Consider the following 12,541-nt stretch of genomic DNA (forward strand, 5'->3'; position numbering starts at 1 on the left):
CAGAGTTGTAATACATTCTCTGTTAAAAGTTATGTTTTGTGTTTTTATTATTATGACTTGACACACATTATTCACTGCCAAGGAAAATGGCGCACTGTACTTATATTTCTTTTATCAATGTTTTGTTCTTGAAGGTATCCCTTCTTGGTACCTTCTGTTCTCCTGCCCCAATTTGGACTGCTTACTCTCTAGGACTGCTGCACAACTGGGACCCTGGCATTTGGCATTTTCTTGGGATTCACCTCTCCTGTGTTGGATCCCTGCTTTCCTGGATCCCATGTCTACTTCTTCCTAGGTTTACTCCTTAATTTTGATGGAGCATTCCTCCCATGCTTTCTAAGAGAAGGAACATAGGAAGTATATTTTTTGAGCTCTTATATATCTTAAAATGTGTTTTTTTTATGCTTTCATCTGATTGATAGTTTGGCCAGGTATCAGATTCTAAGTTGGATGTGTTTTACTTCAGAAGTTGTAATGCAGTGCTCCACTGGTCCTCCAGCTTTTGTTGTTGCTACTGGGCAGTTAGATGCAACTGCAATTGAATGTGATCCCTTCCTCACCTTTTATTTATTCATTTTTTTATCTCAAAAAGCTGTTAGGAACTCCCTATTATTTTCAGTGTTCTAAAATTTTACAATTTAAATATGTCTTGGCTTAAGTCTGTTTTCATCTGTTGTACTGGGCATTCAGTGTTGTATTGGGCAATCCTTCTAATTTGGAAACAAATACCCTTCAATTCTGAGAAATTCTGTTGTATTATTACTTTGATTTTTCCTTCTCCTTGGACCTGCTAGACGAATCCTTAATTTTATTATTTTTTCTATTTTCCTTTTTTTTTGTCTTTTTGTTCTACTTTTTGTTCCGTTAACGTTCCTTTTTCCGTGGCATTCTATTCTTGTTTTATGGATGCACTATCTTTTAAAAAATTTTTATTTGAGAATATCAGGTTTTTTTAGTTATCTTGTACTACTTGCATTCTCTTTCCCCTAGGCACAGTTTTCAGTTAATTTTAATCTACTAAATCAGTCATAAAGAGTTAAATAAAACAAACTTATTGGTAATAAAAGTATGGTTATCAGCAACAATTACTCCAACAAAGAAACTCTTAAGAGGACCAGTGCTGGTTAGCATGTTTCCTAAATTCTTCAACAGAATACAGAAGTCATTAAGGTGGATATTAATTAGAAGATGGTGAGAAATTATCTCTATATACATTGAAAACATAAGAGGGTAAAACATATTTAAGATACATAATAAATAATATTTTACACAGAGGGGACTCAAAATAGAGTAAATGCTGAGGATTTGGTCTGCTCAGCTTTTCTGTTTGGAAACTGTTACCTTCTTCACACTGTCATCTGCAATAATTTCATCAGTACCTACCACATATATGACTTTGTTCACCCCTCACTTTCCTAGTCTGGGGTGAGAACCTGATCTAAGTTGATCTAATCACAATTCTTTCCTGAGAAATTTAAAAACTGAAACTGAAAAAAAAAGAAACTAGTGTCTTTCTGGACACCTGAACTGTAAAGTACAGAAATTGAGAGGGTTTAGGAACCACGTTTCCTGCCAGGTAAACCTGAGAAGCAGAGGACCTCTGCAGCAAAAACCTGCACAGATATACAAGCAGGTGCACAGAGAAAAGCAATGGCAGGAGAAGGAGACAGAGTCTCAGAGGCATCAAAATCAGCTGTTCCTGACCCCAGCCAAATCTCTGTCCTGGGGATCCCAATACCCTCGTTAAAGTCCCCCTTTGTCTTAAGTTAAAGTTGGTCCCTCTCTCTAGTGCAATAAAAAACTCCTAATTAATATGCTCAGTTTACTTGATGCTTTCTGTGAACTAGGCAATTGACTAATGTTCTAAATACTTTATCTCATTAAATCTTCACAACAAACTGTGAGGTTGGAAATATTATTTTACACATGAAGAAACTCCTGATATCTAACTACTGTATAAAAGATGCTATCTAGATGTTCCACAGGTGTCTCAAATCAACATGTCTGAAACACAGCCGTTTCTCCATCTGTGAAATGGTGAAGGCTATTCTCACAGCCTGAACTGCTTTTCTCCCTGCATACATCTAACTCCTTCTAATCTTGAGGTGTCAGCTTAAATGTTCTCCGAGAAGACTGTCCTGCCCACTCAATCCGAAGTAGTTTCTCCAGTAGCACCCTATTACTATTTTCTTCACCAACATTGTAATTACATAGTTAATATTTTGTTTAGTTCTTTTCTTTTGCATGCTCCTATACTAGTCTATGAACTCCAGTTCATACCAATATTCTTTGGCATTACAGACCCTGCATCTAGCATAGTCCCTGGCACAGGGGAGGTACTCCATAAATGTGTTTGGATAAATTAAAGCTTTCTAAATATTTCCCTTCATGTATCCATGAGGCTATATTCAACAACTTTCAACACCTATTTACTGAACCACTGATACATGCAGGACACTCTGCTAGGCCTTTTGAGACAAAGACACAGACAAAGATACAGCTTCTCTCCTGCAGGCATTCACAGTATAGCAGAAGACTCGGACAGGGAAATAATTATAATGCAAGGGGAGAGATGTTACAACAGAGATATGAACAAAGTATGGTCGTTACAAAGGAGGAAGTAATTGACATATGATCCAGGAAGTTAAAGTGAGGAAAAGAAAGAAAGGAATCGCCAGGGTTCAAACAGTCAGATTCTTTATAATGTCTTTATTCTAATATAGCTTTTCCCTATACCCTCTTCCAATTTACAAGATCTGGAGCAGAAGTCACAGTAAATATCTTCTCAAGTAATGCAATATGAAACCATATAATTGTCCTGAATTTTATGATCATCCCTATCACTTGGCTTATCTCATATCAGTCTGTAAAAACACTGAGCCTGGCTGCCTGCCTCAGCCCAGGCCTCCATTACAGGTCAGACCTTTTTCCCTTCCACACTGCCAGATCTGCTTTTCCTGATGCTGAGATTAGACGACAATGGCTTTTGATCCCTTTTAACACTCAAAGGATAATGCTGCTCTTTCAAGACACTGCCCCAAGTGTTCTCACTACAATGGGTGGTTTCTTGGACAGTTACCTATCTGATGCCTGTCTTCTCTCCCACTGATCTGTAACTAGTTACCCCACCCCAATACGGCTTAGGGACTATTCTCTAGTTATGTTCCACCACGACAGAGTTCTTTTTTCTCTATCTCCCCTACATCTCTGTTATGTGTCAGGAACATTTTACAGAAAACCTTTCTTTGGGGCTTGCAAGTGTATGTTTGTGAATGACTGGGGTTGACTTAAGGAAAACAAAGGGTTTTGGCAAACCACTAGTAAAACTCACAAAAGATGCAACAGGAGGAAAGATACAGATATTATGTAACTGCCTACTTTTTAAATCTTAGCATTTTAAATATTTATCACTATCACCATGTAGTTGTATCAGTGATCCTAGAAATTAGACACCCCCTCCCCCATCAAAACAAGAACAACAAACCAACTTTCCTCAGAAGACCCTACTGAAATAGAACGGACAAAAAGAAAAAGTCTTATGTCCTGGCTTTAAAGAACTATGAAATGAAAAAAAAAAAAAAGAGCAATTTCAAAATTAAAGCGCTTTCATTCTATCCAAAAGCCTGCTTCATCCACTGATGTACCCACCTGAGGGGCCAGCTGCATACTGAAAGCCCCAGATCTGGCTGCAGATAGAATTCCATCTTTGCCATTTACTACTTTATTATCCTTGGACAGGTTACTTAGCTCTGTGCGCTTAGTTCCCACATCTGTAAAATGGATATACACATTAGAATTATCGCACAGGCTTGTCCTCTGAATTAAATAAGACAATGCATGTATAGTGCTTAAGAATATTTGACACTGCATCAGTATAATTACCCTTAACCTTAATTTCCTTTCAACACTGTGGCTAACGTCAAGTATCTGAAGGGCACTGAAAAATCCTTAAAGTGAAACTATTTGACTACATGAAACTCTACTTGAGGGCACCCTCTATCTCTAAACAGAGGCATAGAGACGGAAAAACAACTCCAACATGGATGGGGCAAATTCCCTCCTACTTTGCAGTCTTCAAGGTGCCCTGCAGAATGCTAAAGCCTTGCAAGCAGATGGGCTCCTGGAATTTAAGTTCGGGGTCATCTGTAAAGACACCCTCCCCACCCCCATCCGCACCAGGGAGCTATAGGCCTGGGTCTCCGCCAGCTCTTAGTTACTACCCCTAGTTATCTCCAAAACGTCCCTCCTCTCCCGTTACCCTGCCCTTCTGCAGCCGGACCTCCTCTCACTCGGGTCTTCTACCCCGAGCGCTGCTCACTGGCCGCTACCCAGCGCTCCAGGAAGGCTCCTCGAGCCCCAGCGCCTCGGCCGGGCCGGGCCGCCCCACTGCGCATGCTCCCCGCCGCGCGGGTGCGGTGCGGCAGGCCGGGCGAGGTTCTCGCTCAGCCCGGGAGGCCTTGGCCACGCAGCGGCAGGAGCGCGCATCCCGGGGCGGCGGCGTCCTGGAGACCCCCGAGAGATGGAAGCTGCGGCGCCGGCGGCGGCCGAGGCGGCTGGGCACGAAGAGCTCGGTGGGTGCTGGGCGCGGGCGGGGGTGTGGGCCGACGTGGCGCAGGGATGCGCGTCTGCGGGAAGCGCCGAAGCCCCGAGCCCGCGCTCAGCCTCGGTCGGGGGGCGGTGCGGGCGCCCGGGCGGCCGCCCACCCTGCCCCACGCATCCGGGTTCGCGTTTCCTGTCCCTAGACAGCGGGAAACGCGGAGTGGCTTTCCGGTCGTTATTGGGGTTTCTTGGGGGTCAGGGTTCTTGGGGTTGTGGGTCTGGCGTAGGTTTGAATGTAAAACCAGCAAAGCACACCTCCTTGGGACATTTGGGTTGAGCCGAGGCTTAGGAGGTGACTGACCTCCGGGTCAGCACCTGCACAGGAGCGAGTTGTCCGACCTGAGAGCTGGGTCAGGCGAAAAGCTAGGCCCTACAGAGGGCGTCAAAATGTGTGTGTGTGTCCGTGTGCGCGCGCGCGTGCGCGCGCTGACGGGTAGCGTGCGCTGGTGTACGTTTCAAAGGCAATGCCGAGCCTTCGCTGTGACTCACTGTTTTTTTCCAACGATGCTTTAAGGAAGTTGCCATAGTTTGGCTTTTCAGACACGGCAGCCCTGTTCGGAGTCCCTGGTGAATCCTTAATTTACCGTCTGCCACCCCAGGAGTGGCGAGCGGGACGTGCTGACCAGACTGATATATGACGTGTAGTTGGCTCACTTGGCAGAGTTTGTTTTCCTGCTTTCCTCTGGTGTCTTGTCTCCTTGGCGACAGGGAATGCAAAACATTGTTTATGGTTTCCCGCTGTCAAAAGGAAAACAAAAATAGAGATCGAGGTGGTAATAATATTGTTCCTCCCAGTTATATGCATTGTATTAGGAATATTTGTAATTCGTTGCTAAATGATTAAAAAAGAAGTTGAGCTTTAAAGAAATACTTTATTATAGTAACAGATTGCCGTCCTGTAATAATGTGCAGGGCACTTTGCAGTTGATTTCTTTCAAGTCACAGTAATGGTAGAAATAAACGTTAACATGTTATTGAATGTTTACTGTGTCGAGCAGTATAAGTGCTTTACATATGTTTTGTTTCCTTTAATCCTCACAACAATGGGGAGGTCGGTGCAATTATTATCCCTGTTTTATAGATAGAATAATTTTAAGCTCATTAATGGCAGTACCCAGATAGGAATCCAGGTTTATCTGTTTTAAATTCGTTAATAACCCATCTTAGGAGGTGGGAAAATGTGCATTCTCATGCATTGCTGGTAAAAGCAGTATAATATACTTATCCTTAAAAATGCACACATCGTTTGACCCAGCATTTCTACTTATAGAAATATCTCCCAAGGAAATAAGTCATGTAACATATCAGTAGATGTTCATTACGTTATTTATAAATGAGAAAAGCTGGTGACTATCTCAATGTCCAATTAAAGGAAATTGTTTGGGTAAATTGTGATATAGCCATGTAGTCATATACTGAATAGCCCTTTAAAGTCATATGGGAAGATGTGCGCCATATGTATTTTTACTAACTGAAAAAGTTTTCTAAATTATTTTAATTTTTTAAAGTTATGTCTCTTCATTAATTCAACACATATTCGTTGAGCTTCTCCTATGTGCTAGGCACTGCTTTAGGCATTTGGGATACATCTGTGATACATCTGTGAACAACACAGATCAAGATTCCTGCTCTCATGGAGCTTATATTCTAGTAAGAGGAAGCAGACAATGAACAGTAAAGACAATTATCAGTTAATTTAAAGTACATTAGGCTAAAAGTGCTATGGAAAAAAGAGCAGAGTAAGGGAAATCCGGAGAGAGCGTGGGAGTTGGGCAGTTTATAGCATTTTATAAAGTAGTCAGAATGGACCTTATTGAATAGGTGGGACTTGAGCAAAGACTTGGAAGAAGTGAGGGAATTAGTCAAGTGGATATCTGAGGAAAGACTCTTCTAGGCAGAAAGAACAGCTGGAGTAAAGACAGAAATAGTGAGGAGGGCAAGGAGGCTGAAGCAGAATGATCAAGGTGGTGATGAGGCCAGATTATGTAGGACAGCGGTCCCCAACCTTTTTGGCACCAGGGACTGGTTTCGTGGAAGACAGTTTTTCCACCCAGTGAGGGCGGGGTGGGGTGGGGTGGGGGGATGGTTCAGGCGGTAATGCGAGCGATGGGGAGCGGCAGATGAAGCTTTGCTTGCTCGCCTGCCACTCAACTCCTGCTGTGCGGCCTGGTTCCTAACAGGCCGTGGACCGGTACCGGTCCACAGCCTGGGGGTTGGAGGCCTCTGATGTAGGGTCTTGCGTTCCATGTGAAGCCTTTGGCTTTTGCTCTGAGAGAATGGGGAGCCAGTGCAAGGTTTCAGCAGAGGAGAGACATGATCTGACTTAAATTCTGAAAGGATCACACTGTGTGAAGAGTGCGCTGTAAGGGGCAAAAGTAGAAGCAGGGTATTTCAGCAATTCAGGAGACAGGTGGACATGTCCTTCACGGCAGTAGTGGTAGCAGCAGTGGGAGTGGAGAGAAATGGTTAGACTCTGGATATATATTTAAAGTAGAACGAGAATGATTTCCTAACAGATTAGATGAGGGGTGAGAGTGAGACAGAGGAGACAAGGATAACTCCAGGGACCTGAGTGTCTAGAAGAATGAAATTGCCATCAAATGAGATGTTGTGGTGGTTGTATAATACGTCTACAAATTCTTTGATGTTTCTCTCGTCAAGAGGAGGAACTTAATTTCCTTCCCTTTGAGTGTGGGCTGTATTTAGTAACTTGCTTCTAGTGAATAGATTATGGTGGAAGTGATGATGTTTGACTTCAAAGCTAGGTCCTAAAAGGCATTGTGCCAGGCTCTCGTTTTTGGATTAGTTACTTGGGGAGAGGCAGCTGCCATGTTGCAAGGATACTCAAGCAACTGTAAGGAAGGGCCCACATTGCATAGAACTGAGGCATCCTGATGGCAGCAATAAGTTGTTATACAGTAATCCATAGCCAGTTGAGATGGGTTAAGCCAGGAAGGGCAGGTTTGGTGGTGAAGATCAGGAGTTCAGTTTGGGGCGTGCTAAGTTTGAAATGTCTATTAGACATGAAAGTGTAGATGTCTAGTAGGCGGGTGGATTTATGTCTAGAGTTAGGGAGATGTCTCTGCTGGAGATACGAATTCGGAAGTCATCATCATGTAGATAATATTTAAAGCCATGGGACTGAATGAAAATATACTGGAGTGAGTGTATGTGTTTGTGTATACTCTAAAATGTTGCCAGCAGTAGTTTCTAGGTGATGAGGTCATTTTATTTTCAAAAATGTTGCTTATCTTTATATTTTCTGATTTTCTACAATGACCAAATATTATTTAATTTAAAAAAGAATTTTAAAAATTGGGTGTCTGTGTGAAGAGCACTGGTAGAGTTGTTAAGATACAGGTTTCCTTAAGGTCTGCACTTTATTTCAAGGAGGATGGGGACCTCTGGAAGGTTTCTTGCTGTACACGTTTTCTCTGCCTCAGAAATGAATACAGCAGTTACTGTTCCCATCTTACATGTAGTAGTTTATAGATTTAGGTAACATTGTATTATTTATATTATTTTTTTTAAAAAGAAACTGTTCCCACTTTCAGTTTATCAATTGCCAAAATATAAGTAAGTGGTTTCTTTTATTTTGCTATTGTAAAAGTAATGCAAGTTTATTACTTCCTTCTTACTTTTACATTTTCCAGGGAAAGACAGAAAAAAGGTACTTACGCTCTCATTGTCTGTATATATCCTTGTTAACTTATTCACATGTTGATATATTTCCTTTCTTTAATTTTTAATTAACTTTTAAAAACATCATTGCACTCATACTGTGATTATCCAGTTTTTTCCTGCTCAGCAATTGATACATTTTCCCTGTTTTATTTACACTTCAAAACCAAAATTTAATTGTCAGTGTCATAGTTTATAAAGTGGCTGTACTGTAGTGCAGGGATCCCCAACACCTGGGGCTGTGGACTGGTGTCAGTCTGAGGCCTGTTAGGAACCGGGCTGCACAGCAGGAGGTGAGCAGCAGGTGAGCGAGTGAAGCTTCATCTGCCGCTCCCCATTGCTCGAATTACCGCCTGAACCATCCCTGCACCCTCCCCCTCCCAGTCCGTGGAAAAATTGTCTTCCATGAAACCGGTCCCCGGTGCCAGAAAGGTTGGGGACCACTGCTGTAGTGAATTTAGCAGTTTCCTGATGGTTGCACATTTACGTTGTTTCCGAATTCTCTGTATAGTGTTTTGATTAAGATCTTTGTGCAGAAATCCTTTTCTCCATATACTGGATTTGCAGAAGTGGAATTACTCGGTGGAAAGGAGAAACATTTTAAAGGTTTCAATACATATTGCTAAATGAATGTGATTTTTCTCTATTCGGACAACAGCTGGAAATTTAGGTTGATTTTAGGTTAGAAAATCCAGGTTGAAACAATTGCCTGGGTAATATAAGAGAGCATAAAAAGCACTGCCTAAGAATGTTCCAATTGTATGCACCATTAATGTATACATATGTTGTATAATGTATGGTTTATAATATAGAAATAATTTTGTCTAGGTAGTTTGATATCCATTGATTAATAATGTTTTATAAGCCATTGTTAATTCTTTTTTTTTAACTGAAATATAGTTGCTGTACAGTAGTATATAAGTTACAGGTGTACAATATAGTGATTCACAATTTTTAAAGATTATATTCCACTTATTGTTACTATAATATATTGGCTATATTCCCCACATTGTACAATATATCCTTGTAGCTTATTTTATACCTAATAGTTTGTACCTCTTAACTCCCTACTTCTTTATTGCCCCTCCTCCCTTCCCTCTCCCCACTGGTAGCCACTAGTTTGTCCTCCATATCCGTGGGTCTGCTTCTTTTTTGTTGTATTCACCAGTTTGTTGTATTTTTTAGATTCCACATATAAGTGATATCATACAGTATTTGCATTTCTCTGACTTATTTCATTTAGCATAATGACTTCCAAGTCCATCCATGTTGTTGCAAATAGCAAAATTTCATTCTTGTTTATGGCTGAGCAGTATTCCATTGTGCAGTCTACAAATTCAGTGCAATCGCTTTCAAAATACCAATGACGTTTTTCACAGAACTAGAACAATTACATTTAAAATTTGTATGGAAACACAAAAGACCCCAAATAGCCAAAACAGTCTTGAGAAAAAAGAACAGAGCTGGAGGAATCACAGTCCCCGCCTTCAGATTATACTAGAAAGCTACAGTAATTAAAACAGTATGGTACTGGCACTAAAACAGACACAGATCAATGGAACAGAAAGAGAGCCCAGAAATAAATCCACACACTTATGGACAATTAATCTGTGACAAAGGAGGCAAGAATATACAATGGAGAAAAGATAGTCTCTTCAATAAGTGGTGCTGGGAAAACTGGATAGCTGCATGTAAAAGAATGAAATCAGAACATTCTCTAACACCGTATAAAGCATTGTTAATTCTTTTTTTTTTTTTTTGTTAATTCTTAACTGTAGTAATCACAGCATTTTTCAGAGCTGTCCAATTCAATATTTGGCCAAAGGCAAGACATTGGCAAGTAATAGACTTTATGTGTAATGTAAGTTGGATTTTGTAATTTTTAATTACTTTGCATGAGTATTCCTGTTTTATTTCATATGTTCTTACCTCTATTAAAGCTTATCCAATGTTAGGTTTTTAAGTATTTGTCTCCTTCACTAGTCTCAATTTCCTTCTGTCTGGCATAACATATTTTGTCTGTATGCATAGTCAGTATTATAGCACAGTTTGTAGCCCATAAGTGCTCAGAATTATTAATTATTAGTAGTAAATGAATTAATTTCATGTCAGATTTATATTTTAAAATCCTGTAAAGCAAAATTTTTTTCTAATATTTCATTATGTAGGAAGGGGAAGAAAACTAATATTTATTGATTACTTATTATGTGCCAAGGACGAGGCTCTATGCTTCATATATATTATCCCATTTCACTATCACAAAACCCCTGTGAGGTAGAAATTACTACTCTCATTTTCTACATGAAAAGATAGGCCCAGAGGAATCCTGGTTAAAATATAAATCAGATCATGTCACGCCTCTGCACAAAACTCTACTTTTGTCCAGCATGGTAGCCTTTAGCCATATGTGTATCTGATCTGAAATATGGTTTGTCTGAATTAAAATATTCTGTAATTGTAAAATACACTCTGGATTTCTAGGACTTAGTATGAAAAATAGAATGTAAAATATCTTTTTAATAATTTTTATATTGATTACATTATCATTGAAATGATAATATTTTGGATATATTGGGTTAAATAAAATGTTATTAAAATTAATTTTACCTGTTGCTTTTTTGCCTTTTGCTTTTTGATAATGGCCACCCTACCATGTATGAAGTGACATTTCATTGTGATTTTGATTTGCATTTCCATGATGATTAGTGACATTGAGCATCTTTTCTGTTGGCCATTTGTATATCTTCTTTGGAGAAATGTCTGTGCAAATCTTTAGCCAATTTATTAATCGGGTTATTAGGTTCTTTTTTTTATTTGTTTTTGTTTTTCTTGCTCTTGAGTTGAAGGAGTTCCTTATGTACTTTGGAAATTAACCCCTTATCAGATATATGGTTTGCAAATATATTTATTCTCCCATTCCTTAGATTGACTTTTCACTCTGTTGATTGTTTCCTTTGCTGTGTAGAAGCTTGTTTGATGTAGTCCCACTTACCTATTTTTGCTTTAGTTAACTGTACTTTTGGTGACATATTCATGAAATCATTGCCAAAACCAATATCTAAACCTTTCCTCCTATGTTTTCTTGTAGAAGTTTTACGGTTTCAAGTTTACATATAAGTTTTTAATCCATTTTGAGTTGATTTTTGTGTATGGTATAAGATAAAAATCCAATTTCATTCTTTTGTATGTGGATACCCAGTATTCTGAGCACCATTTGTTGAAAATGCTGTCTTTTCCACATTGTGTATTCTTGGCACCCTTGTTGAAGATCAGTTGCACAGACTGATTTCTGGGCTTTCTATTCTGTTCCATTGGTCTGTATGTCTGTCATTATGCCAATATCATAATGTTTTAATTACAGAAGACCTTAAATATCCCAAACAATTTTGAAAAAGAACAAAGCTGATCACATTTCCTGATTTCAAAATATATTACAAAGCTAAAGAATCTTTCAGTATCTTAAAGCATAACTTTACTCTTGTGAAAAACGGTTATGCTGAGTTCCAAATAGCACTGGGATAATGGCAGCTGCCTAAATCCTAATCTCTCCACATACCTCCCCCAAAACCTGTTGTTCAACAAGGAGCACAAGTAAACACATTCATGAAATTATTCTTATAACATTAATAGGAGACCAAGGATACCACAAACTTCAAATAATCTGTAAATAGAAAAATAAACAAAATTTCAAACAGAGCTCCTGTCGCTGCTGCAAATATGGAGAGTGGAGGAGGAGTCTTTAGAATCTCTGTGGAAAAGAGGAGAGGGGAGCAGGAGGCTTGGAAGAAGCACAGTGAAAATCTCCCTTAGAAAGAGAAAATCTAAACTAAAGTGTTAAAAGTCTAAACAGAGGTCAGGTCTGGGAGTTGGTAATTCACAGCACTGAATACAGGGAAGGAATTTGAATATTAGCAGGAAAAGAGGAGACAGCCTTGGCAAAACATTGCTTCTGGAGGAGAAGGAGATAAAAAAACAGTGGAGATGCCCCTCAGATCCCTGGAAGTAAAGAGAAGAAGGAAAGTAACAGGGGGGAAATTGAAGATTCTGCAGAAATGGAAAAGAACCAGAAGACATGCCACTTACTCTCTATGACCCCTGATAACTCAACATCATCCATTAAATAAACTGAACTTCACTGTGCTGACAGAAGGAAATAACTGTCAAACTAGGATCCCTGTCCATGAAATGCCTAGCAATAGGAGAAATCATAAATAAAGAATAAATTACAAGGTGTCTAAGGGAAATATATTGAAATGAAAAT

The 12,541-nt window shown here is 39.7% G+C and overlaps 1 protein-coding gene across 1 annotated transcript in view; it reads left to right on the forward strand.

Moving 5' to 3' along the window:
• Positions 1-4,413: 4,413 nt before the first annotated feature.
• Positions 4,414-12,541, forward strand: part of SLC36A4 (solute carrier family 36 member 4) — a 41,317-nt gene continuing 33,189 nt past the window's right edge. The window contains exon 1 of the mRNA XM_068555600.1: positions 4,414-4,571. Coding sequence (XP_068411701.1) covers positions 4,520-4,571 — 52 coding nt within the window. The 5' untranslated portion in view covers positions 4,414-4,519. The remainder of the gene's footprint in view (positions 4,572-12,541) is intronic.

The sequence above is a fragment of the Eschrichtius robustus genome, chromosome 11, assembly GCF_028021215.1.
Source record: "Eschrichtius robustus isolate mEscRob2 chromosome 11, mEscRob2.pri, whole genome shotgun sequence".
Lineage (NCBI taxonomy): Eukaryota > Metazoa > Chordata > Mammalia > Artiodactyla > Eschrichtiidae > Eschrichtius > Eschrichtius robustus.